General features: G+C 46.3%; 1 protein-coding gene across 3 annotated transcripts in view; it reads right to left on the bottom strand.

Annotated features, from left to right (window-relative positions):
- Nucleotides 1-27,444, bottom strand: part of LOC138661792 (cytochrome P450 2C23-like) — a 100,104-nt gene that overhangs the window by 10,957 nt on the left and 61,703 nt on the right. For all 3 annotated transcript variants that reach the window (XM_069746714.1, XM_069746715.1, XM_069746716.1), the window contains 2 exons: nt 11,559-11,746; nt 9,259-9,400 (listed from right to left, as the gene is read on the bottom strand). In XM_069746714.1, the coding sequence (XP_069602815.1) occupies nt 9,259-9,400; nt 11,559-11,746 (330 nt within the window). The remainder of the gene's footprint in view (nt 1-9,258; nt 9,401-11,558; nt 11,747-27,444) is intronic.

Raw genomic sequence — 27,444 nt, 5'->3', positions numbered from 1 at the left:
CAGTACCTGTCCTGTCTGCGGTCATAGCAAAATCACTCCACAACCTGGTCAGAAAACCCCTCTGGCCAACGACACTTCTGATTTCTGCCCCTCTAACACCTCTGGTCTGCTGGCCCCTGCAGCTCGTGTTAGAACGATCACGGGCGCTGTGTGCAGGGAATGCCAGAAGCAAACGGTCAACAAGAGTTGATTGTTTGGTTGCTAGTATTAGTTCCAAGTTCTCATGTGGCATTATATTTTGCAATTTGCCTTTATAGCGAGGATCAAGGAGGCAGGCCAACCAGTAATCGTCATCGTTCATCATTTTTGTTATGCGTGTGTCCCTTTTGAGGATACGTAAGGCATAATCCGCCATGTGGGCCAAAGTTCCAGTTCTCAAATCTGTGGTTGTGCTTGGTTGAGGGGCAGTTTCAGGCAAATCCACGTCACTTGTGTCCCTCCAAAAACCAGAACCCGGCCTTGCCGCGCCAACAATTTCCACTGGCCCCGGAAAAGCTTCCTCATTAAAAATATAATCATCCCCATCATCCTCCTCGTCCTCCTCCTCCTGTTCGCCCGCTACCTCGTCCTGTACACTGCCCTGGCCAGACAATGGCTGACTGTCATCAAGGCTTTCCTCTTCCTCAGCTGCAGACGCCTGATCCTTTATGTGCGTCAAACTTTGCATCAGCAGACGCATTAGGGGGATGCTCATGCTTATTATGGTGTTGTCTGCACTAACCAGCCGTGTGCATTCCTCAAAACACTGAAGGACTTGACACATGTCTTGAATCTTCGACCACTGCACACCTGACAACTCCATGTCTGCCATCCTACTGCCTGCCCGTGTATGTGTATCCTCCCACAAAAACATAACAGCCCGCCTCTGTTCACACAGTCTCTGAAGCATGTGCAGTGTTGAGTTCCACCTTGTTGCAACGTCTATGATTAGGCGATGCTGGGGAAGGTTCAAAGAACGCTGATAGGTCTGCATACGGCTGGAGTGTACGGGCGAACGGCGGATATGTGAGCAAAGTCCACGCACTTTGAGGAGTAGGTCGGATAACCCCGGATAACTTTTCAGGAAGCACTGCACCACCAGGTTTAAGGTGTGAGCCAGGCAAGGAATGTGTTTCAGTTGGGAAATGGAGATGGCAGCCATGAAATTCCTTCCGTTATCACTCACTACCTTGCCTGCCTCAAGATCTACAGTGCCCAGCCACGACTGCGTTTCTTTCTGCAAGAACTTGGACAGAACTTCAGCGGTGTGTCTGTTGTCGCCCAAACACTTCATAGCCAATACAGCCTGCTGACGTTTGCCAGTAGCTGCCCCATAATGGGAGACCTGGTGTGCAACAGTGGCAGCTGCGGATGGAGTGGTTGTGCGACTGCGGTCTGTGGACGAGGTCTCGCTTCTGCAGGAGGACGAGGAGGAGGAGGAGGGGGTGCGAATGGCTACAGCCAACTGTTTCCTAGACCGTGGGCTAGGCAGAACTGTCCCAAACTTGCTGTCCCCTGTGGACCCTGCATCCACCACATTTACCCAGTGTGCCGTGATGGACACGTAACGTCCCTGGCCATGCCTACTGGTCCATGCATCTGTTGTCAGGTGCACCTTTGTGCTCACAGATTGCCTGAGTGCATGGACGATGCGCTCTTTAACATGCTGGTGGAGGGCTGGGATGGCTTTTCTGGAAAAAAAGTGTCGACTGGGTAGCTCGTAGCGTGGTACAGCGTAGTCCATCAGGGCTTTGAAAGCTTCGCTTTCAACTAACCGGTAGGGCATCATCTCTAACGAGATTAGTCTAGCTATGTGGGCGTTCAAACCCTGTGTACGCGGATGCGAGGCTAAGTACTTCCTTTTTCTAACCATAGTCTCATGTAGGGTGAGCTGGACTGGAGAGCTGGAGATCGTGGAACTAGCGGGGGTGCCGGTGGACATGGCAGACTGAGAGTTGCGTTGATGACTAGCTTCATTGGCCGAGGGTGCTACAACCTTAAGGGACGTTTGGTAGTTAGTCCAAGCTTGCAAATGCATGGTGGTTAAATGTCTATGCATGCAACTTGTATTGAGACTTTTCAGATTCTGCCCTCTGCTTAAGGTAGTTGAACATTTTTGACAGATGACTTTGCGCTGATCAATTGGATGTTGTTTAAAAAAATGCCAGACTGCACTCTTTCTAGCATCGGATACCTTTTCAGGCATTGCAGACTGAGCTTTAACCGGATGGCCACGCTGTCCTCCAACAGATTTTGACTTTGCCACGCGTTTTCGGCAAGATACGGGCCCGGCAGATGGAACCTGTTGCGATGTTGATGCCTGCTGCGGCCCCTCCTCCTCCGCTTCAGAACTACTGCCGCCTGCACCCTGTTCCCCCAATGGCTGCCAATCGGGGTTAAGAACTGGGTCATCTATTACCTCTTCTTGTAGCTTGTGTGCAACTTCGTCTGTGTCACCTTGTCGGTCGGTGGTATAGCGTTCGTGATGGGGCAACATAGTCTCATCAGGGTCTGATTCTTGATCAGCACCCTGCGAGGGCAATGTTGTGGTCTGAGTCAAAGGACCAGCATAGTAGTCTGGCTGTGGCTGTGCATCAGTGCACTCCATGTCAGATTCAACTTGTAATGGGCATGGACTGTTAACTGCTTCACTTTCTAAGCCAGGGACGGTATGTGTAAAGAGCTCCATGGAGTTACCCGTTGTGTCGCCTGCTGCATTCTTCTCTGTTGTTGTTTTTGCTGAAGAGGACAAGGAAGCGACTTGTCCCTGACCGTGAACATCCACTAACGACGCGCTGCTTTTACTTTTACCAGTTTCACGAGAGGAGGCAAAAGAGCTAGAGGCTGAGTCAGCAAGATAAGCCAAAACTTGCTCTTGCTGCTCCGGCTTTAAAAGCGGTTTTCCTACTCCCAGAAAAGGGAGCGTTCGAGGCCTTGTGTAGCCAGACGATGAACCTGGCTCCACAGCTCCAGACTTAGGTGCAATATTTTTTTTCCCACGACCACCTGATGCTCCACCACTACCACTACCCTCATTACCAGCTGACAATGAACGCCCCCGGCCACGACCTCTTCCACCAGACTTCCTCATTATTTTAAAAACGTTACCAAACTAACGGTATTTGTTGCAGTCACACAACTTACACGGTGAGCTATAACTTCAGTATGATTTAGCTACCCCTTTACAGGTGGGTGAGACCACAACGAAAATCAGGCACAATGTTACACACTCTGTTGTTGGTGGCAACAAATGAGAGAGATGCCACACACGCAGGACTGTCACTGAAGCGCAAATGTAAATATTAATCTCCCACTGATTTGTGTTTTTTTTTTTAAAAAGGAGACTTTAGAAAAAAAAAAAAAAATGATTTTTTAAGGAAGAATTTATAAACCAAATAAAATGAAATGATTTTTTCAGGGAGAATTTAGAAAACAAATAAAACATAAAATAGCCTTTCTAGGGCCCAGTGAGTGAGAGACAAATTTTGGGGTCCAATTTCTCCTGTTACCCTCAGGAAAATACAAAACTGGGGGCTAAAAAAATAATTTTTGTGGGAAAAAAATTTTGTTTTATTTTTACGGCTCTGCATTATAAACTTCTGTGAAGCACTTGGTGGGTCAAAGTGCTCACCACACCTCTAGATAAGTTCCTTAGGGGGTCTACTTTCCAAAATGGTGTCATTTGTGGGGGGTTTCAATGTTTAGGCACATCAGTGGCTCTTCAAACGCAACATGGCGTCCCATCTCAATTCCTGTCAATTTTGCTTTGAAAAGTCAAACGGCGCTCCTTCCCTTCCGAGCTCTCCCATCCACCCAAACAGTGGTTTACCCCCACATATGGGGTATCAGCGTACTCAGGACAAATTGTACAACAACTTTTGGGGTCCAATTTCTTCTCTTACCCTTGGGAAAATAAAAAATTGGGGGCAAAAAGATAATTTGTGTGAAAAAATATAATTTTTTATTTTTACGGTTCTACATTATAAACTTCTGTGAAGCACTTGTTGGGTCAAAGTGCTCACCACACCTCTAGATAAGTTCCTTAGGGGGTCTACTTTCCAAAATGGTGTCACTTGTGGGGGGTTTCAATGTTTAGCCACATCAGGGGCTCTCCAAACGAAACATGGCGTCCCATCTCAATTCCAGTCAATTTTGCATTGAAAAGTCAAATGGCACTCCTTCGCTTCCGAGCTCTGCCATGCGCCCAAACAGTGGTTTACCCCCACATGTGGGGTATTGGCATACTCAGGACAAATTGTACAACAATGTTTGGGGTCCATTTTCTCCTGTTACCCTTGGTAAAATAAAACAAATTGGAGCTGAATTAAATTTTTTGTGAAAAAAAGTTAAATGTTCATTTTTATTTAAACATTCAAAAAATTCCTGTGAAGCACCAGAAGGGTTAATAAACTTCTTGAATATGGTTTTGAGCACCTTGAGGGGTGTAGTTTTTAGAATGGTGTCACACTTGGGTATTTTCTATCATATAGACCCCACAAAATGACTTCAAATGAGATGTGGTCCCTAAAATAAAATGGTGTTGTAGAAATGAGAAATTGCTGGTCAACTTTTAACCCTTATAACTCCCTAACAAAAAAAAATTTTGGTTCCAAAATTGTGCTGATGTAAAGTAGACATGTTGGAAATGTTACTTATTAAGTATTTTGTGTGACATATCTCTGTGATTTAATTGCATAAAAATTCAAAGTTGGAAAATTGCGAAATTTTCATAATTTTTCCGTTTTTTTCACAAATAAACGCAGGTACTATCAAATAATTTTTACCATTGTCATGAAGTACAATATGTCACGAGAAAACAATGTCAGAATCACCAGGATCCATTGAAGCGTTCCAGAGTTATAACCTCATAAAGGGACAGTGGTCAGAATTGTAAAAATTGGCCCGGTCATTAACGTGCAAACCACCCTTGGGGGTAAAGGGGTTAATCTCCCACTGATTTGATTTTTTTTTTTTTTTTAGGGAGACTTTAGAAAAAAAAATACAAAAAAAATGATTTTTTTCAGGAATAATTTAGAAACCAAATAAAATAAAATGATTTTTTCAGGGAGAATTTAGAAAACAAATAAAACAAAAAATAGGCTTTCTAGGGCCCAATGAGTGAGAGAGGACGCACACAGGAGTCAGGAGTGGCACACAAGCCCAGAGGCCAATATTTATCTCCCACTGATTGATTTAGTGATTTTTTCAGGTAGATTTTGGAACCCAAATCAAGCAAAAAAATTAATAGGCTTTCTATGGCCCACAATTGGAGAGAGAGAGATGGCACACCCAGGAGTCAAGACTGGCACACAAGCAGAAAGGGCAATATTAATCTCCTACTGATTTGTTTTTGTTTTTTTTTTCAGGGAGACTTTAGAAAAAAAAAATACAAAAAAAATGATTTTTTTCAGGAATAATTTAGAAACCAAATAAAATAAAATGATTTTTTCAGGGAGAATTTAGAAAACAAATAAAACAAAAAATAGGCTTTCTAGGGCCCACTGAGTGAGAGAGGACGCACACAGGAGTCAGGAGTGGCACACAAGCCCAGAGGCCAATATTTATCTCCCACTGATTGATTTAGTGATTTTTTCAGGTAGATTTTGGAACCCAAATCAAGCAAAAAAATTAATAGGCTTTCTATGGCCCACAATTGGAGAGAGAGAGATGGCACACCCAGGAGTCAAGTCTGGCACACAAGCAGAAAGGGCAATATTAATCTCCCACTGATTTTTTTTTTTTTTTTTTTTTCAGGGAGACTTTAGAAAAAAAAATACAAAAAAAATGATTTTTTCAGGAATAATTTAGAAACCAAACAAAATAAAATGATTTTTTCAGGGAGAATTTAGAAAACAAATAAAACAAAAAATAGGCTTTCTAGGGCCCACTGAGTGAGAGAGGACGCACACAGGAGTCAGGAGTGGCACACAAGCCCAGAGGCCAATATTTATCTCCCACTGATTGATTTAGTGATTTTTTCAGGTAGATTTTGGAACCCAAATCAAGCAAAAAAATTAATAGGCTTTCTATGGCCCACAATTGGAGAGAGAGAGATGGCACACCCAGGAGTCAAGACTGGCACACAAGCAGAAAGGGAAATATTAATCTCCTACTGATTTGTTTTTGTTTGTTTTTTTCAGGGAGACTTTAGAAAAAAAAAATACAAAAAAAATGATTTTTTTCAGGAATAATTTAGAAACCAAATAAAATAAAATGATTTTTTCAGGGAGAATTTAGAAAACAAATAAAACAAAAAATAGGCTTTCTAGGGCCCACTGAGTGAGAGAGGACGCACACAGGAGTCAGGAGTGGCACACAAGCCCAGAGGCCAATATTTATCTCCCACTGATTGATTTAGTGATTTTTTCAGGTAGATTTTGGAACCCAAATCAAGCAAAAAAATTAATAGGCTTTCTATGGCCCACAATTGGAGAGAGAGATGGCACGCTCAGGACTGGCACACAAGCCCAGAGGCCAATATTAATCTCCCACTTTTTTTTTTTTTTTCCAGGGAAAATTTATAAACCCAATAAAAAAAATAATAAATAGGCTTTCTATGGCCCACTATCTGAGAGAGAGAGATGGCACGCTTAGGACTGGCACACAAGCCCAAAGGCCAATATTAATCTCCCACTGATTGATGTATTGATTTTTTCAGGTAGATTTTGGAACCTAAATCAAGCAAAAAAATAAATAGGCTTTCTATGGCCCACTGAGAGATGGCACACACAGGAGTAAGGAGTGGCACACAAGCCCTGAGGCCAATATTTTTCTCCCACTGATTGATGTAGTGATTTTTTCAGGTAGATTTTAGAACCCAAATCAAGCAATAAAATAAATAGGCTTTCTATGGCCCACTGAGTGAGAGATGACACAGACAGGGATGGCACTCTAGCAGAAATGCCAATCTTAATCTCCCACAAAAAAAAAAAAAAAAAGGGACTGTCCTTCAATTGCTATCTCCCTGCAGTAATCTCAGCCAGGTATGGCAGGCAGCAATAAGGAGTGGACTGATGCACAAATTAAATAAAAAGTGTGGACAAACAAACAAGATAGCTGTGCAGAAAGGAAGGAACAAGAGGATTTGTGCTTTGAAAAAAGCAGTTGGTTTGCACAGCGGCGTACACACAGCAATGCAGCTATCAGGGAGCCTTCTAGGGCAGCCCAATGAGCTACAGCACTGAGGGGAAAAAAAAAAATGTAGCTTCCACTGTCCCTGCATACCGAAGGTGGTGTTGGGCAGTGGAAATCGCTACAGCACAAGCGGTTTGGTGGTTAATGGACCCTGCCTAACGCTATCCCTGCTTCTGACGAAGCGGCAGCAACCTCTCCCTAAGCTCAGATCAGCAGCAGTAACATGGCGGTCGGCGGGAACGCCCCTTTATAGCCCCTGTGACGCCGCAGACAGCAAGCCAATCACTGCAATGCCCTTCTCTAAGATGGTGGGGACCAGGACCTATGTCATCACGCTGCCCACACTCTGCGTTTACCTTCATTGGCTGAGAAATGGCGCTTTTCGTGTCATTGAAACGCGACTTTGGCGCGAAAGTCGCGTACCGCATGGCCGACCCCGCACAGGGGTCGGATCGGGTTTCATGAAATCCGACTTTGTCAAAAGTCGGCGACTTTTGAAAATGTTCGACCCGTTTCGCTCAACCCTAGTGGCCAGGCCTCTTTTTAATGGTTAGGTTTTTCTGGGGCGTCTGTCACTGTGTGCCGCATATTATAGTGCTGGTCAGCCCGCCTGTTAATTCAAGGGGCATCATTAATAGGTTGCATACCAGACACTGTGCACCACACTTACCAATGTGACTGGCGTCCTATGTGAGTTATATCAATGTGCATTTTTTCTACTAGGCAGCCAACCCCTGCAATGTTTGGTTGGTGTGGGGGTGGCTGTTTTTATCAAGTAGTTTGTTAGGAGTCGAGTTCCCGCCGCTGCACAGGAGGAATCTCGAGCCGTGTCTGCTGCGGTCTCCCATTCTGCATCAGCCACAGTGGAGCCTGCTCAGCGGAAATGTCGGTCCCAGGGTCTCACTCAGCCTGATACTGTGCAAAGGGTTACTGCTGCCTTTTCAGGCTTTACTATTGTACCCTGCACTGGTCTGCAGTGAGCAGGCTTTTCTGGGACTAAGTCCTGCTTTGCACACAGTGAGCATGCCCAGGGGAAGATCTCTCAGTGGAGATCTAAGGTCACATGCTCAGGTACTGCAGCAACTTCCTTTGGTCCTCCAGGAAGGCCCTGTACATGATCAAGTTTTGTGGCAGCCTTCCATTGGTCCTTCTTGGAAGGTCCTGTACGTGCTGCAGCTATAAAAGGTTCGCATGGCCGCACGGCCATGCGCTAGTATCACCTCATGTCATGAGCTTGTTAATTGTGGTTGCGCCTGTATGTGTGTGTTCAGGGACCCGGCTGAAATAAACCCCTAGAATACCGGCACCTCCGGTGAGGAGTATTGCATCTATGTATTCAGGAACCCGGCTGAAATAAACCCCTAGAATACCGGCTCCTCCGGTGAGAACTGTTTGTATGCTTTTCTGGGTGCGTGACCACTGATTGCCTCCAGCTCAGCAGTTAGCTGTGTTCCCCTTGTGACGCTAACCGGGCACAGCATCTTATTTCTAGCGACTCTGTGGAGTTAACAGAGTTCGCTTATACCGCCATATAGCGCCGCCATTTGCAAGCAGCAGGTTCCTCTCCTGCTCGGTGGACCACGGGTTGCGAACGCACCTATTTATACATATATATATATACTCGGTGCATTCCGCCAACCCTAACAGTTTGCACCTGTGCCACCCCTAGCCTTTATCATTGGAGGCCTGCTTCATCCTGCTAAGTGTGCATTTGTCATCACACAGGGTTTTGGGAAGGCTGTATCTCATGGTATGTATTTTTTTTAGCAAACATTTAGATCAAGAAGAGCTTGACCTAGTAGTGGACAACTCCTGTAAAGGTTTCCAGTCTGTAAATAATAGGAATACTGCTGAATGGGTAATTATAGCAGGATATTGGTCCCACCATTGGGGCACTTCCATCTCCAACTGAATCTCATCAGGCTGATTAAGCTTTCACATTCAGAGTAACTCTCATAGTTATCATTACGCTGTAGATTTAGAATGGACCAGCGGGGTGCATTCACCACCAGCCGCTAAACTCAAATTATGCTGGCTGCAGTCTTCCGGCAACTGGGAAAGAATGAGGATTTTTTGTAATTTTAACCATTGGAAATAGTATATGATACTATAACTTAATAAAAAGATAATATTGTTTATTCAAACCTGCAGAAAAAGGCATGAATCCATTATTTTTCTTAAATTTCCCCTTCTCATCTAAGAAATGTTTGATATTGAATTTTTCTGGAGTTTCAAAAAGTGAAGGGTCATTCAGTACTGTTGTCAACATGGGCATGACATTTGTTCCCTGAAAGAAAGGACAAAAAAAATTGAATTTAATGTTTGGTTTTCTAACTTGAATCCTGACATGTTTTGTCATTCAACCCTTATGACTATTCAGCCAAAAGTGTGTACATATTCCTCCTAACTAGTGATGGGAGGTGTACCCCCTGATGTTTATGATCGGCAGGCTTGCACAAGTTTTTTGTAAAATTTGAGTTCGGGGCCGGAGGTGACACGAACTTATGTCCGAACATGAACTCGAACTTTACATGCATGGGATGGGGAGTGGGAGCTGTAAAAAAAGCAGAAAATTAATAAACATTATAATTATACTTACCTGTCCAGCGACGCAGTCTCCCGTCCCGCTGTCTCCCGGCCACATCTGAATACGTGGCCGCTCATTAACTGCCGTCAGTATTCACTGCACTTGGTATTCTTTGGCTTTTACTGGCAGTGTTCGTGCGTTGACATCACCGCACGAACACTGCCAGAAAAACCGAAGACTGCCGAGTGCAGTGAAAACCGGCAGATGGTAATGAGCGGCCTCGGAAGCAGGTGCATCAGGGAGACAGTGGAACAGGAGGACACGTCGCTGGACAGGTAAGTATAATCATAATGTTTATTATAAATTTTTGAGCTTTTTTTACAGCCCGAACTGGACCCAAACTGCAACAGGTGTTTCCCATGGAAACCTGTGTTCAGGACGTGTGACCGAACACTATATGTTTTGTACGGTCCCGAACTTAACAGTTCGAGTTTGCCCATCCCTACTCCTAACTAATTTAAGGGGGTTACAGCCACTCTCATTGTAAACAGAGGCATAATATCAAGCACAAACCCATGCAATCTCCACAGAGAATCACTGACAGTGATGGGTTCTGAGCATCTTTTAAAGTGGCCCTATTATGAAATGATAGTCTTGACTAGGGTTGAGCGACTTTTCTTTTTTTAGGATCGGGTCGGGTTTCACGAAACCTATAGAAAAGTCGGGGTCGGGGTCGGCCGAAACACGAAACCCAATGCAGTGCAATGGGTTACTAATGGTTCCCAGGGTCTGAAGGAGAGGAAACTCTCCTTCAGGCCCTGGGATCCATATTAATGTGTAAAATAAAGAATAAAAATAAAAAATATTGATATACTAACCCTCGGACGCGCCCTGGTTCTAACCGGCAGCCTGCGTTCCTAAAAATGAGCAAGTGAAGGGCCTTCAATGATGTCGCGGCTTGTGATTGGTCGCGTGAGCAGTCACATGGGCGTTCACGCGACCAATCACAAGGCGCTACGTCATCTAAGGTCCTTCACGCGCTCATTCTTAGGAAGGAAGGCTGCTGGTTAGAACCAGGGCGCGTCCGAGGGTGAGTATATCCCTAATAGGAATATACTGACCCTCGGATGCGCCCTGGTTCTAACCAGCAGCCTTCCTAATAGGAATATACTCACCCTCGGACGCGCCCTGGTTCTAACCGGCAGCCTTCCTTCCTAAGAATGAGCTCGTGAAGGACCTTAGTTGACGTCGCGGCTTGTGATTGGTCGCGTGACAGCCCATGTGACCGCTCACGTGACCAATCACAAGCCGCGACGTCATCGAAGGCCCTTCCCTTGCTCATTTTTAGGAACGCAGGCTGCCGGTTAGAACCAGGGCGCGTCCGAGCGTGAGTATATCAATATTTTTTATTTTTATTCTTTATTTTACACTTAAATATGGATTCCGATACCGATTCCCGATATCGCAAACATATCGGAAATCGGTATCGGAATTCCGATACCAGATCAGAAGATTGCCGACCTCATGGCCGACCCCACACAGGGGTCGGGTCGGGTTTCATGAAACCCGACTTTGCCAAAGGTCGGCAACTTCTGAAAATGGCCGACCCGTTTAGCTCAACCCTAGTCTTCTTGACGCATTTTGTGAAATTTCTGGTGCTATTTTTTGGAAGAAGGTAGTCATGTTTTTCCATTACACTACTCTTGAATCCACTATGCACATTGGATTAACGTATACCGAACTTGCATATTTAAGAGGCGACAGTAGATTGGGTGTTTGCAGCAGCTCTGATGGTGTTGGTGAGGTGGCAGCTCTGGTGGTGTGGAGGCAGCTGGATCATTGTACATTGTAAGCTTTAATTTAAAGTTATGGCATATTAGTAGCCCATTTACGTCTTACATTGAGTTATGGGATTTACCTTGGGGATGTGGTAACCATGGAAGGTCACATCTCTAGTGGTAGATCGCATTAAACCTACTGGGAAAGTATCACTAATTCTCTGCATCTCATGCAACAAGGCATTTGTGTAGGGCATATTATTCCTGTCATCTGCCTTAGGTGCCCTCTCTTGTCCAATCACTTGGTCAATCTCTTCATGAATTTTATCTGTAGGTCATTAAAAGGAAAAATGTAGAAAACGTCAACTTTTACAAACTTTTCTATGTCAGATAAGCATGTGAGACATGCAAAAAAACAATTTAAGCTCATATTCAACTCTATACTAATTTTTTTTCACCATACTTTGCTCCATGTTATAATTCAAAGGGAGTATACTCTGGACTACAGAACAGGAAAAGGACTTGGGTATTCTGGCTACAAGTAAGCTGACCAGCAGTACTCAATGACAGGAAGCAGCTCAAAAACCAAACAGGATTTTAGGGTGTATGTTTTCTCTATCTACTAGTTTTATCAGTCCAGAATTTTGGAGGAAAAGGGAACCTATTGCATGGGCAAAACTGGCGATGTAATATCAGTAAACATTTATGCTATACTAGATTGTGGCCCGATTCTAACGCATCGGGTATTCTAGAATATGCATGTCCCCGTAGTATATGGACAATGATGATTCCAGAATTCGCGGCAGACTGTGCCCGTCGCTGATTGGTCGAGGCAACCTTTATGACACCATTGTCGCCATGGCAACCATTATGACATCTACGTCGATACTGTGCCCGTCGCTGAATCAGAAACGTGGGATTTCTACATCCTTTATGACATCATCATCGCTGTGCCCGTTGCTGATTGGTCGAGGCCTGGCGGCCTCGACCAATCAGAGACGCGGGATGTCTACGTCCTTTATGACATCATCGTCGCTGTGCCCGTCGCTGACGCGGGATTTCCAGGACAGACAGACAGACAGACGGAAAAACCCTTAGACAATTATATATATAGATACTATGTCTTTCTCCAGTGATAACAGAAGGTGTACCACCTGCTAAGAATTTATCTGTGGAGACACAGCATTGTCTCCTAATTAACCTGATGTTATCTGCATGTTGGCTTTTAAATTTATGTGTTTGTCAAGAAAACAGCCTTTTGCTTGTGTAAGCCTGTAATATTGACATTTCAAATGACATATTGTGCTTTATCATTGATGACTTGGGATGTTTACTGATATGCTAATTATGCATTGTGTTAGGTCATATAGTTTGGAAACTTCAAAAACAGACGAGGAAAAAAATATGCAAATAGATTAAATAATCAAGTAATGCTGTTTGATCTCATCTCCATTTTAACCCTTTATGTTAATACTGAATGAAGGACACTTGATAAGTATAAAAAAAGGTTACATGCCTCTATACAGAGTAACACAGATAGAGATAGAGAGAGAGAGACAGCAAGAGATTCTACCAAGACATTCAGACATCCAGGGGACTCTACAGGACTGCTGGAAAAAGAACATGGCTTCATCAGGAGGGATATGGATCTATCATTCTACAGGAAACAACCTAGGAAACCTTGGCCCCGGTTGCAAGAATACAGATATGCTCCACTGACCATCGCTGAACCATGGATACATTTGGAGAAAGCCAGGATTGGGACTCATCGGTTGCCTGGCTTCATGGAGATGTTCAGAGAAGCCAGGTTGTGACCCTAGGGTCAACTGGCTTTGTACCTCAATGAACTGTCATCTTTCTTTGCTTGTCATTACCTCCTCTCTGTGTGTGTGCCATAGGTGGTGTAGATGACTCTGAGAGGTCTGAAGTAACATCTGCCATTATCCTGGCGAGTCAGCGGAAGGCTGAGACTCTGTAATGTGCAGCATCTTGGAGTATTTTCCTGGGACTGTTCTACATGTTATCTGCCTGTTTTTCAGGTTCAATAAAGCATTGCAACACTGTTTTAGCCTCAGCCTGTGTTGTCTGCGTAGCATTTTGCCCAAGTTAAAGGGAGAGCGGGTGTTTGGAGGGAAGATCCCTGGTCCATGCAGTTTTGGCTAGCGGACCAGGGCGCCTGCCAACCTCCACATTATCCATAAGCCTTTTCTCCATGCCTTCAAATATTTGAAAAAACTCTGATGGGGAATGCATCAAGCAGAGACCAGCAGCCCTGCTCCAAAAACAGACATCACTTTTGGGAGTGGGGCAGGTCTCTGCTTTTCTTGCTCACTAGGATATACCATAAAAGCAGGGAATGTGCACTTTATATGTGCTTCTGATTCCAAAAATGATCCGAAGACAGGTTCTGAAGAATAATGGTTTATTGTCAACGTATTTCAAAGTCAAATTTACTCCTTCATCCGGACAATCAGGTTTTCTCCTTACAATGCACACTGATAATGAGGATTTGTGGGGGCTAGAATATGCAAGGAAAATAGGAAGGTGAGTAGGAGTAATAAATGTGCTAATAATAGTAAATGTCTGCAGGCAAATGCGAGAAATCTTGCAAACAAAATTAAAGACTTGGAGAATTTTATGTCAGCCACAGAATACGATGTGCTGGGCATTATGGAAACCTGGCTGGACGAAAGCCATAACTGGGTGACAGATGGATCGTCCCGTCAGGGCAGCAGGGTACTCGGTACCAGGTCCTTCGGTTCACAGGGGGATGTCACAGTGGCTGACCCGGTCCGTGGCCCTGGGATGTCCGTGAAAAAGGGGAGGGTCTTTAAAGGGGAAATGTTCATGACACCACCTGTGGTATTCGGTCAGGGTGACCGATGCTGCTTTAAGGGGTCCGCTGGAGTGATGCTATGGCAGCTAGATGGTATACCTTCCCACAGATGAAGTATGTCTCCTGGGCTTCCCAGTATGTAGATGGTGGATGGTGAGAGGCGCAGAGAAGAACGAGGACACAAGGTTGCAGTCTCTCTACCTTTACTGAAGGCTTCAGCATCCACAGTCCAGAGCACCAGATCACAGGGCAGACAAAGTCTGGCTGGTTTGGAGGCAAATCCAGAGCCCCCTTGTCCAGGTAGAAATCAGTAGCCTTCCTCTAGTGCTGCAGTGTTGTAGTCCCTAACTGCTAAGCTTCTCATAAGGTCCTCACAGATGTTATAGATGTTATGTCTCTCTCTCTGTCCCCCGGATAGGATAGGATAAACCCGTATGAGCGGTGGCTTGAGGCGCTTTACAGGGACTGTATCGTGCCCCAGCCTCTAAGGGGTGCCACCTTGCCTCCTGGGTATAGGGCAGACAGGTAACGTGAAATTAGATGTCCTGCCGGTCTCTGGAGCAAGGCATAAAGGATCGTTGCTTCCTCGGTGTTCCGGCTACCGGGATCCTGCGCCTCAGAAGGAGGCAGCCTGTGTAGGGCTGATCCCCTTCTGGTATGCACTCCTTTGCTACAACTTCATTCACCCTCTCTGCAATACAATTCTCCTTCAGTGTCTCTTTCTGGAAACTGCAGCTCTCAGGGCATGCACAGCTCTGTGTCCTTCTGTCTCGATCTCTGACCGGATCCCACCCCTGCCAGGGACCAACCACCTGAGCAAAGCTCAGCCAGGAACTCCCTAACTTTCCCTACAGATCACCAGTTTTACCAAAGTGTGAGGAGTGACCTAATAAATAGAAGAGGTCCCCCTGGTGGTCTGGAGTTTGAAATGTGTTCCATGTTTGTTATACCAGGATGCAGTTGTCCTTCTTTGCCTCCAAGTGTAACATCACTCTCCCCTAGAGGAAAATGACATTACTGCAACAACCACGACCCTGGGGCGCTGCACAAACATAGAGGGTTACACTATATTTATAAGGGACAGGAAAGACAAAAAAGGTGAAGGGGTGTGTATTTTCGCTAAATCCAATTTAAGACCTGTGCTCAATTATGACATTGGGGGGAGCTGCACAAATGTTGAGTCAGTGCGGGTAATGTAGATGGGGTCTGCAATAATGGAAAGCTGCTAATTGGAGATTGCTGCAAGCCTACTAACATAGCTGGACAGAGCAAAGGAAATGGTGCAGCAAATTAAAAAGGCAGCAAATTTTAATAGGGTCCTTATTATGGGCATTTAACCCCTTACTGCCATTGGACGGAATAGTACGTCCGATGGCAGTATCCCTCTTTGATGTGGGCTCCGGCGGTAAACTCACATCAAAGCTGGCACATGTCAGCTATTTTAAACAGCTGACATGTTTGCACAATAGGCGCGGGTGGAATCACGATCCACCCGCTCCTATTAACTAGTTAAATGCCGCTGTCATACTCTGACAGGGGCATTTAACAAGCACTTCTGGCCATCCGGCAGGAAATGCGTGCATCAGTGACCCCCGTCGCATGATCGGGGGTCATTGGTGTGTCGTCATGACTACCAGAAGTCTCCTTGAGACCTCTATTGTTGTTGATGCTGGATTGCTGTGAAAGCCACCCTGTGGTCGGCGCTCATAGCAAGTCTGTAATTCTGCTACATAGAAGCAATCTGAGCATCGCCTCTATGTAGCAGAGCTGATCAAATTATGGCAGCGATGGAGAAAAGCTATTAAAAACTAAACATGGCATAAAGCCAAAAGATATCCATACAAGGGATATATAATAAAAAGATATATTTTTATTGAATAGTATATAAAAAAATAAAAGACCAGAAAATGTCACAATTAAATTGTGCACGTACCAAGATATGTAGAATCAAAATTTATAAAAAGGAAATCGTACACATATATAAACCAATTATACAAGTTGCGGTTCAAAGCTATAGCTCAAAATAATACCCCCCAAAAAAAGTTTTATGAATTGGTCCAAGGAACACCGCTAAAATATAATATAATAATAAAAGAAAAAGTGAGCCTCACACATAGGCAAAAATAATAAATTAGGAGTGCGCCATATAAAAATTGTATATATTTATAGTGACCAAAATGAAATATATAGAAAAAATAGGGTATATACCTTTAAGAGCAGCCAGATCTTGGTATCGCGCACCCCAATGCGCGTTTCGGAAGCAGGTGCCTTCGTCAGGGGGTGTACAGTAACCTATTTCCGAAATGTGCATCGGGGGGCACGATACCGAGATCCAGCTGTTCTTAAAGGTTTGAGCACTATGCACTTGCACTTTTAACATATACTTAAAGCACACTTTTTTACTCTAGCACTTGTGCACTTTAGTGTGTATATATATAAAGGGTGTGTAGCCGACAGGAGGTATGTGTCACATAGGTGGCTTGTCGCTGTGATGTAGCCCGGAGTGTTTTCTTTATTTCACATAACCATGTATATATATATGTGTTTCAGGACCTGTGGTGATGTCAGACCACATGTCTAATCATGTGATGGGTTCCTGGGTGTGGTTAGCTCTATATAAGGCAGGCTAATGCTTTACACAGCAGATATGTGTGGAGGTGAAACCCTCCAGAGTGTGTTAAGGCTCCAATACTGAGCCTGAAGGAATGGACACTTGCTTTTCTTTCCTGAGCCAAAGGCTATTTGTTTTCTTTTATTTTTGCCATGTGGTTTATGAAGCAGTAAACCCTGTGAACTTTTAAAGGAACGTGCCTTCTGAGTATCAGCCGTCGCACCTAAGTGAGTGAAATCCCTACAATTGGTGGTAGACGTGCGGGCAGCGTTCCCAGCGGAGACATAAGTCTATTTTTGAATGTCCTGGGTCAAGTCTGTTGCAAGCCAGCAAGCATTGCCGGGGAAAATGGAGGACCTGCTGAAACACTTGGTCCAGATGCAGCAAGAGTCCAACAGGCTGTTGATGCAGCAGATACAACAGAGCCAGCAGGAGCAACGGCAGAGCCAGAAGGGGCAACGGCAGCTGATACAACAGAGCCAGCAGGAGCATCAGCAGCAGATGCAGCTTCTGGCAACCGCCATCCAGGGCAAGACGAGCGCCCCAACCCCAGGTCTGGCTGATGACACCCACGTCCGGAAGACAGTAAGACGCACATTGCAGAAAATGACCCCCGGGGATGATGTTGAGTCCTTCCTGTCGGTGTTTGAGAGGGTCGCTGAGAGAGAAAAACTTCCACCAGAGCAGTTGGCAGAGATACTGGCACCATACCTGACGGGAGAACCCCAGAAGGCGTACTAAGACTTGACCTTGCAGGATGCCAAAGAGTATCACAAATTGAAAGCCGAGATTCTCGCACATTTGGGGGTGACACTGACTGTCAGGGCACAGCGAATTCACTGCTGGGCCTATCGTCGGGACAAACCACCTCGCTCCCAAATGTTTGATCTGTTTCACCTGGTCCAGAAATGGCTGCAGCCAGAGTCATCTACACCTGCACAGATGGCAGAACGGGTGATGATGGATCGCTTTGTCCATTCCCTCCCGAGGCCTATACAGTCTTGGGTTGCCCAGGGTGATCCCCAGAATGCCGACGAGCTGATCGGACTGGTTGAGAGATACCAAGGGTTGGAAGGCTCCTCCAGGAGACAACCCATGCCGTAATGGGGGTCCCAGAAGGGAACGGAGCCCCAAAAAGGGGTGGGACGTCCAAGGTCACAAAGGGCGGGGGAGCTGGTGTCCAATTTCCCTACGGGTGATATTGTTTGCTGGAGGTGCCACAAGCCAGGACATATACACTAGCTGATCATTGTTCTCAGACCACTGAGCAGATGGACTGCAGCATGGGACGCCGTAGTTTTTACTATGCATATCCAGCCTGCAGTGTGAACTCTCCGCCCAACGAGGGACCTCAAACATGTCCCGTAAAGGTGAACGGTCGAGCAGTAATGGCACTATTAGACTCGGGGAGCTTAGTGACCCTGGTGAGCGCCACTTTTCCTCTTCACCTGCTCCCGGGAAAGAAGGTTGGAGTGTGATGCATACATGGTGATGCAAAGGACTATCCTATGGCCAGGGTGGACATTGAAACAGCATGTGGCACTGAGTCCCATATAGTCGGCGTCGTTCGGGACTTGTTCAACCTTATAATTATTGGCCGGGATTTCTGTTTGTTTTGGGATTTGTGGGGAAAAGGTTCTGAGCTCCCTAGCAAGAATAGGGAACCAATGAAACCCGGAAGGGTGTCGCCACACTCAGAGATAGACAGGTTTCCTTTTTGTGTTCTGGTTGGGGATGAGGAGGAAGTGTCCCCTGCATCTGACATTCTGGAGTTAGAGGTAACAGGTGAAAATTTTGGGACTGCCCAACATAGGGACCCCACTCTGAGGGAAGCCTTTAATAATGTCACAGTTATTAATGGGGTGGTACAGGAGCCAGGGGCAGATACAAGATTTCCCCATTTTCTGATGAGTGAGGAGTTGTTGTACTGAATCACGAAAATAAGGGAGGAGTTGGTAGAGCAGCTGGTGGTGCCGGGTCCATATAGACGGAAGGTGTTGGACATGGCCCATTCACACATCTTGGGTGGACACCTAGGGGTGGAAAAAATGCAGGAACGGGTTGTGCAGAGATTCTATTGGCCTGGATGTCACCAGGAAATAGTGAACTATTGCAGGTCCTGCCCTACATGTTAGCTAACTGCTCCCACTCCTCATTTCCGGAACCCCCTTGTACCATTGCCCATTATTGAGGTGCCGTTTGAGAGAATTGCCATGGACTTGGTCGGTCTCTTAGTTAAATCAGCCCGGTGCCATCAGTATATATTAGTCATCCTGGACTATGCCACACACTATCCTGAGGCAATTCCCTTGAGAAATTCGTCTTCAAAGAGTATAGCCCGTAAGTTGGTCCATGTGTTTTCCCGGACAGGTCTGCCGAAGGAGATCCTGACTGACCAGGGGACACCTTTCATGAGCAAGGTGATGAGAGAGTTATGCATAGTCCTGAAGATCTCTCAGTTGAGGACCTCGGTGTACCATCCCCAGTCAGATGGCCTTGTTGAGAGATTTAACAAGACACTGAAGAGCATGCTGAGAAAAGCTATAGAGAAAGACGGTAGAGACTGGGATTGTCTCTTACCATATCTGATGTTTTCCATTTGTGAAGTTTCACAGGCCTCCACAGGGTTCTCACCGTTTGAGCTCCATGAGGAGTCCTGGATATAACCAAGGAAACCTGGGAGGCCGAAGTCACGCCCCACAGAAGTGTCATTGAGCATGTGGCCCTGATGCAGCAGAGTATTGCAAAGGTGATGCCTGTCGTGAAAGAACACCTCCTCCAGGCACAAGAAGCTCAGGCCAGGGTCTACAACCAGTCTGCAAGAGTTAGGCAGTTCAATCCGGGAGACCGAGTTCTTGTGTTAGCTCCGACGGTGGAAAGCAAGTTCTTGGCCAAATGGCAAAGGCTATATGAGGTCGTCGAGAAACTTGGTGAGGTAAATTATAAAATTCACCAACCAGGAAGACAGAAAACATTACAAGTTTACCATGTCAACCTCATCAAGCCATGGCAAGATAGAGAGCTGGCAGTAACTCCATCGTTGTTAAGCAACCCAGAAGGTGAGGTGGGAGCGGTTACTATAGCGGAGACTCTATCGAAGACCCAGAAACAGCAGTGCCGAGAGTTACTCCAGAAAAACAGGGACCTGTTTTCAGAGTTGCCAGGATACACGAAGGTCATAGAGCACGAGGTCCTAACAGAGCCACATGTGCGGGAGAACATGAAGCCCTATCGTATTCCTGAGGCTCGTCGAGAAGTAATCTCCAAGGAGGTGGAGCGTATGTTGAAGCTTGGAGTCATTGAGGAATCCAAGAGCGGTTGGTCGAGTTCAATTGTCCTGGTCCCAAAACCTGATGGAGAGTGGAGGTTTTGCAATGATTATCGGAAGTTGAATGAGGTCTCCAAGTTCGACGCTTATCCCATGCCCCACGTTGATGAGCTCATCGAAAGGCTTGGGCACGCCAGATATATAACCACCTTGGATTTGACAAAGGGGTATTGGCAGATCCCCATGGCACAGGAAGCCAAGGAGAAGTCGGCGCTTTTATACACCAGATGGATGCTTCCAGTATGTCCTGATTCCGTTTGGCCTACAGAGAGCTCCGGCAACCTTCCAGAGGGCTATGGATAGAGTCCTTGCACCCCATAAGCCATACGCTGCTGCGTACCTGCATGATATCGTCATCTTTAGCCCGGACTGGGAGAATCAACTGGAAAAAGTCCACGCGGTGTTTGATGCTGTAAGAGAGGCGTGGTTTACAATAAACCCGAAGAAATGTGCCTTGGGTAAGGAAGAAGCTAAGTACCTAGGCTATATATTGGGTCGTGGAGAAATAAAGCCTCAAATCAGGAAAGTGGAGGCAATCCAAACATGGCCAAAACCACTCTCCAAAAAGCAAGTTAAAGCCTTTCTGGGAATTGTGGGATATTACAGGAGGTTCATCCCAAACTTCGCCACATTGGCTGCGCCTCTTACCGATCTGCTAAAGGGGACAAAATCAGTGATGGTTAAATAGTCCGAAGAGACAGAATCAGCCTTCCAAGAATTGAAAGGGGCTCTATGTAAGCAACCCAATCTGATGGCCCCAGATTTCAAGAAAGAATTTGTTCTTCAGACAGATGCCTCAGATGTTGGGGTAGGAGCAGTCCTTTCCCAAGAGATACATGGGGAGGAACATCCTATTTTCTATCTGAGTAGAAAGCTGTCTTCATCTAAGAAGAACTCCTCAGTCGTAGAAAAAGAGTGTTTGGCCATAAAGTGGGCGGTGGACACGTTACGGTACTATCTGCTGAGACGTAAATTCAGACTAATATTCGACCATGCCCCACTTAAGTGGATGAGGGAAACAAAAGGTAGAAATGCTAGGGTCACCCGTTAGTTTTTAGCCCTGCGTGACTTCAGTTTCCATGTGGAACATAGGGCCGGAAAGCTGCACGGTAATGCGGATGCCCTATCAAGAATCCCTTGTTTAGTGGGAGAAAGTGCCAAGCCCCATGGCTTTAGGCAGAGGGGGGGGTATGTAGCATGGCTAAAGGGTGTGTAGCCGACGGGACGTATGTGTCACATAGGTGGCTTGTCGCTGTGATGTAGCCCGGAGTGTTTTCTTTATTTCACATAACCATGTATATATATATGTGTTTCAGGACCTGTGGTGATATCAGACCACATGTCTAATCATGTGATGGGTTCCTGGGTGTGGTTAGCTCTATATAAGACAGGCTAATGCTTTACACAGCAGATATGTGTGGAGGTGAAACCCTCCAGAGTGTGTTAAGGCTATAGGACTGAGCCTGAAGGACTGGACACTTGCTTTACTTTCCTGAGCCAAAGGCTATTTGTTTTCTGTTATTTTTGCCATGTGGTTTATGAAGCAATAAACCCTGTGAACTTTTAAAGGAACGTGCCTTCTGAGTATCAGCCGTCGCACCTGAGTGAGTGAAATCCCTACAATATATATATATATATATATATATATATATATATATACAGTATATGGACCTAACTGTATATATATATAGTATATAACTGATATTTCATTTTGTGTTTTAAAATATATATATTTTTTCTATATATTTCATTTTGGTCACTATAAATATGTACAATTTTTATATGGTGCACTCCTAATTTATTGTTTTTTTGCCTATGTGTGAGGCTCACTTTTTCTTTTATTATTATATTATCATTTAGCGGATTCCCTTGGACCAATTAAGAAAACATTTTTTGGGGGAGGTATTATTTTGAGCTATACCTTCAAACCGCCATTTGTATAATAGGTTTTATATTTTCTGTAGGTATGATTTCCTTTTTATAAATATTAATTCCACATATTTTGGTACGTGCACAATTGAATTGTGCCATTTTTTTGGTCTTTTATTTTTTATATACTATTCAATAAAGATATATCTTTTTATTATATATCCCTTGTCTGGATATCTTTTGGTTATTTGCCATGTTTAGATTTTAATAGCTTTTCTCCTTTCAGTGGTTTCCACAAATTCTACAATACACCACGGGGATAATTGGTTATATATAACTTTAAACTGCTGATATATAATTCCGTAGGGTGTTACTGTTGTGTTTATCTATTGAAGCATGCCAAAAGTAAAAAAAAGTTTTAAAAATATGAAAAAAAAAAATAACAGTTCAAACCACCCCGTTCGCCCCATTCAGAATAAAACAATAAAAAAAATCAAACCTACACATACTTGGTTCAGAATCGCCTGATCTATCAATAAAAAAAAAGGATTAACCTGATCGCTAAACGGCATAGCGATAAAAAAGTTATTTTTGGTCGGCGCGACACTGCATTAAAATGCAATAACGGGTGATCAAAAGATTGCATGTGCACCAAATTAGCATCATTAAAAACGTCAGCTCGGCACGCAAAAAAATAAGCCCTCACCCGACCCCAGATCACGAAATATGGAGACGCTACAGTCATCATAAATGTAACGTTCTTTAAATGGGATATAGTCAGCAGTGGGGACTGCAGGGATCTGTGCTAGAACCAGGGCCGGACTGGCCTGGCGGGATATCGGGGAACTACCCAGTGGGCCCTTGTGTCTGGGAGCAGGAGAGGAGGAGAAGAAGGAAGGAAAGAAGATGAAAAAAAAATGTGTCTGCGTTTTTTAGGGGCGCAGGCCCTTTAAAACGGCAGGCAGAGTCTGTGCAGGGGCGCGCGCACGCAGCATTCATTACCTGAACCACTTTGCCGCACATCCCGATCACTACTTAACAGTGTGCGCCCTTCGTCACCGGCGTATGAAGTCAGTGTCATGCAGCGCATGCGACGTGCGCACACATTCACCGCCGACCTCTGCTAGGTCGGCGTCCATTTTTCTATGTGCGCTGACCTGCAGAGGAGGAGGATGAGGACACCGCACGGCGCTGGGAGTGCAGGCAGGTAAGCAGAATTTTTTTTTTCTTTCTTGCTCTGTGTCTATCTGTATCTCCAAGGTGCCAGGATGGAGACACATGAGGGGGGACCAGGATGGAGACACATGAGGGAGGGTCAGGATGGAGATACATCAGAGCAGGCCAGGATGGAGACACATGAGGGGAGGCCAGGATGGAGATACATGAGGGGGGCCAGGATGGAGACACATGAGGGGGGCCAGGATGGAGACACATGAGGGGGGCCAGGATGGAGACACATGAGGGGGGCCAGGATGGAGACACATGAGGGGAGGCCAGGATGGAGACACATGAGGGGAGGGCAGGATGGAGACACGAGGGGGTTCAGGATGGAGATACATGAGAGCAGGCCAGGATGGAGACACATGAGGGGAGGGCAGGATAAAGACACAAGAGGGGGTGGACCAGGATGGAGAAACGAGGGGGGGTCAGGATGGAGATACATGAGAGCAGGCCAGGATGGAGACACATGAGGGGAGGGCAGGATGGAGACACATGAGAGTGGGCCAGGATGGAGACACATGAGGGGAGGGCAGGATGGAGACACATGAGAGTGGGCCAGGATGGAGACACATGAGGGGGGCCCAGGATGGAGACACATGAGGGGGGCCTGGATGGAGACACATGAGGGGGGCCTGGATGGAGACACATGAGGGGGCCTGAATGGAGACACATGAAGGGGGCCAGGATGGAGACACATGAGGGGGGGCCCAGGATGGAGACACATGAGGGGGGGCCAGGATGGAGACACATGAGGGGGGCCTGGATGGAGACACATGAAGGGGGCCAGGATGGAGACACATGAGGGGGGGCCCAGGATGGAGACACATGAGGGGGGCCAGGATGGAGACACATGAGGGAGGCCAGGATGGAGACACATGAGGGGGGCCTGGATGGAGACACATGAGGGGGGCCTGGATGGAGACACATGAGGGGGGCCAGGATGGAGACACATGAGGGGGCCTGAATGGAGACACATGAAGGGGGCCAGGATGGAGACACATGAGGGGGGGCCCAGGATGGAGACACATGAGGGGGGGCCAGGATGGAGACACATGAGGGAGGCCAGGATGGAGACACATGAGGGGGGCCTGGATGGAGACAGATGAGGGGGGCCTGGATGGAGACACATGAGGGGGCCTGAATGGAGACACATGAGGGGGCCTGAATGGAGACACATGAAGGGGGCCAGGATGGAGACACATGAGGGGGGGCCCAGGATGGAGACACATGAGGGGGGGCCAGGATGGAGACACATGAGGGGGGCCTGGATGGAGACACATGAAGGGGGCCAGGATGGAGACACATGAGGGGGGGCCCAGGATGGAGACACATGAGGGGGGGCCAGGATGGAGACACATGAGGGAGGCTAGGATGGAGACACATGAGGGGGCCAGGATGGAGACACATGAAGGGGGCCAGGATGAAGACACATGAGGGAGGCCAGGATGGAGACACATGAGGGGGCCTGAATGGAGACACATGAAGGGGGCCAGGATGGAGACACATGAGGGGGGGCCCAGGATGGAGACACATGAGGGGGGGGCCAGGATGGAGACACATGAGGGAGGCCAGGATGGAGACACATGAGGGGGGCCAGGATAGAGACACATGAGGGGGGCCAGGATGGAGACACATGAAGGAGGCCAGGATTGAGACACATGAGGTGAGGCCAAGATGGAGACACATGGAGGGGGGCCCAGGATGGAGACACATGTGTTAGGTGTCGAGTTCCCGCCTCTGCACAGGGGGAATCTCGAACCATCTCTGCTGTGGTCTCCCATTCTTCTCCAGCCGCAGTGGAGTCTGCTCAGCGGAGACGTTGGTCCCAGTGTCTTGCTCAGTCTTACTCTGTGCATAGGGTTACTGCTGCTTTTCCTGCTTCTGCCATTGAAGCCAGTGCTGGGCAGTGGCGAGCAGACGCTTTTGGGACTATGTTCTGCTTTTTCCCTTCTGAGCATGCCCAGGGTGAGATCTCACGTTGGAGATCGAGGATCACATGCTCAGATGCTGCAGCGGTTCCCATTGGTCCTCCAGGAAGGCCCTGAAGGTGCTAAACTTCTGTGGCAGCTTCCCATTGGTCCTTTATTGGAAGGTCCTATACATGCTGCAGCTATATAAGCTTTGCATGACCGCACGGCCATGCGCTAGTGAACAATTGTAATCGTGTGTGTTGATGAGTGCAAGTCGTTCCTTAAAAAGCCCATCCCTTGTGTATGACTGTTCGCGTAAGGTGTATGGCTGCAATCTAGCGCCCGGCTGAACTCGCAGCATTTATACGCGAAACAGCGCCTACTGCTGTAACCGCCAGTGCGGTGCCACGCACCATTAAAGCGCTTCTTTAACCCAAGTCAGGGTGGTTAGTGGCGTCCGCCAGTACGGCACAGTTCGCACTCTCGTGCTATTTAATTATTAGTTTTGTTACGTGCGGTACTGCGCCCTGTGACGCAACAGGGCTCGCTTCCTTCAAACAAGGTGAAGTTAACCCGTGTGTGTATTCACATTGTACCGCCATATAGTCCGTCATTACTTGGCAGCAGGTTCCATCTCTGCACGGTGGACCCCGGGCTGCTAACGCACCTTATTCTATATTATTATTTGGTGCGTTCCACTAGCCCTAACAACGTGAGGGGGGGGGCCAGGATGGAGGCTTATGAGGGGGGCCAGGATGGAGACATATATATTATATATATAGGGCCAGGATGAATTTATGGGGGCAGGGCAAGGGACCTAGATGTATATATATATATATATATATATATATATAGCGGACCACAGGATGGAAGTATGGGGGCCAGGATTGATATATGAGGGGCCAGGATGGATATATATATATACAGTGGGGCAAAAAAGTATTTAGTCAGTCAGCAATAGTGCAAGTTCCACCACTTAAAAAGATGAGAGGCGTCTGTAATTTACATCATAGGTAGACCTCAACTATGGGAGACAAACTGAGAAAAAAAAATCCAGAAAATCACATTGTCTGTTTTTTTAACATTTTATTTGCATATTATGGTGGAAAATAAGTATTTGGTCAGAAACAAAATTTAATCTCAATACTTTGTAATATATCCTTTGTTGGCAATGACAGAGGTCAAACGTTTTCTGTAAGTCTTCACAAGGTTGCCACACACTGTTGTTGGTATGTTGGCCCATTCCTCCATGCAGATCTCCTCTAGAGCAGTGATGTTTTTGGCTTTTCGCTTGGCAACACGGACTTTCAACTCCCTCCAAAGGTTTTCTATAGGGTTGAGATCTGGAGACTGGCTAGGCCACTCCAGGAACTTGAAATGCTTCTTATGAAGCCACTCCTTCGTTGCCCTGGCGGTGTGCTTTGGATCATTGTCATGTTGAAAGACCCAGCCACGTTTCATCTTCAATGCCCTTGCTGATGGAAGGAGGTTTGCACTCAAAATCTCACGTTACATGGCCCCATTCATTCTTTCATGTACCCGGATCAGTCGTCCTGGCCCCTTTGCATAGAAACAGCCCCAAAGCATGATGTTTCCACCACCATGCTTTACAGAAGGTATGGTGTTTGATGGATGCAACTCAGTATTCTTTTTCCTCCAAACATGACAAGTTGTGTTTCTACCAAACAGTTCCAGTTTGGTTTCATCAGACCATAGGACATTCTCCCAAAACTCCTCTGGATCATCCAAATGCTCTCTAGCAAACTTCAGACGGGCCTGGACATGTACTGGCTTAAGCAGTGGGACACGTCTGGCACTGCAGGATCTGAGTCCATGGTGGCGTAGTGTGTTACTTATGGTAGGCCTTGTTACATTGGTCCCAGCTCTCTGCAGTTCCTTCACTAGGTCCCCCCGCGTGGTTCTGGGATTTTTGCTCACCGTTCTTGTGATCATTCTGACCCCACGGGGTGGGATTTTGCGTGGAGCCCCAGATCGAGGGAGATTATCAGTGGTCTTGTATGTCTTCCATTTTCTAATTATTGCTCCCACTGTTGATTTCTTCACTCCAAGCTGGTTGGCTATTGCAGATTCAGTCTTCCCAGCCTGGTGCAGGGCTACAATTTTGTTTCTGGTGTCCTTTGACAGCTCTTTGGTCTTCACCATAGTGGAGTTTGGAGTCAGACTGTTTGAGGGTGTGCACAGGTGTCTTTTTATACTGATAACAAGTTTAAACAGGTGCCATTACTACAGG

The sequence above is a fragment of the Ranitomeya imitator genome, chromosome 2, assembly GCF_032444005.1.
Source record: "Ranitomeya imitator isolate aRanImi1 chromosome 2, aRanImi1.pri, whole genome shotgun sequence".
In the NCBI taxonomy this organism is placed as follows: domain Eukaryota; kingdom Metazoa; phylum Chordata; class Amphibia; order Anura; family Dendrobatidae; genus Ranitomeya; species Ranitomeya imitator.
This window is presented reverse-complemented; position numbering and strand designations above follow the sequence as displayed.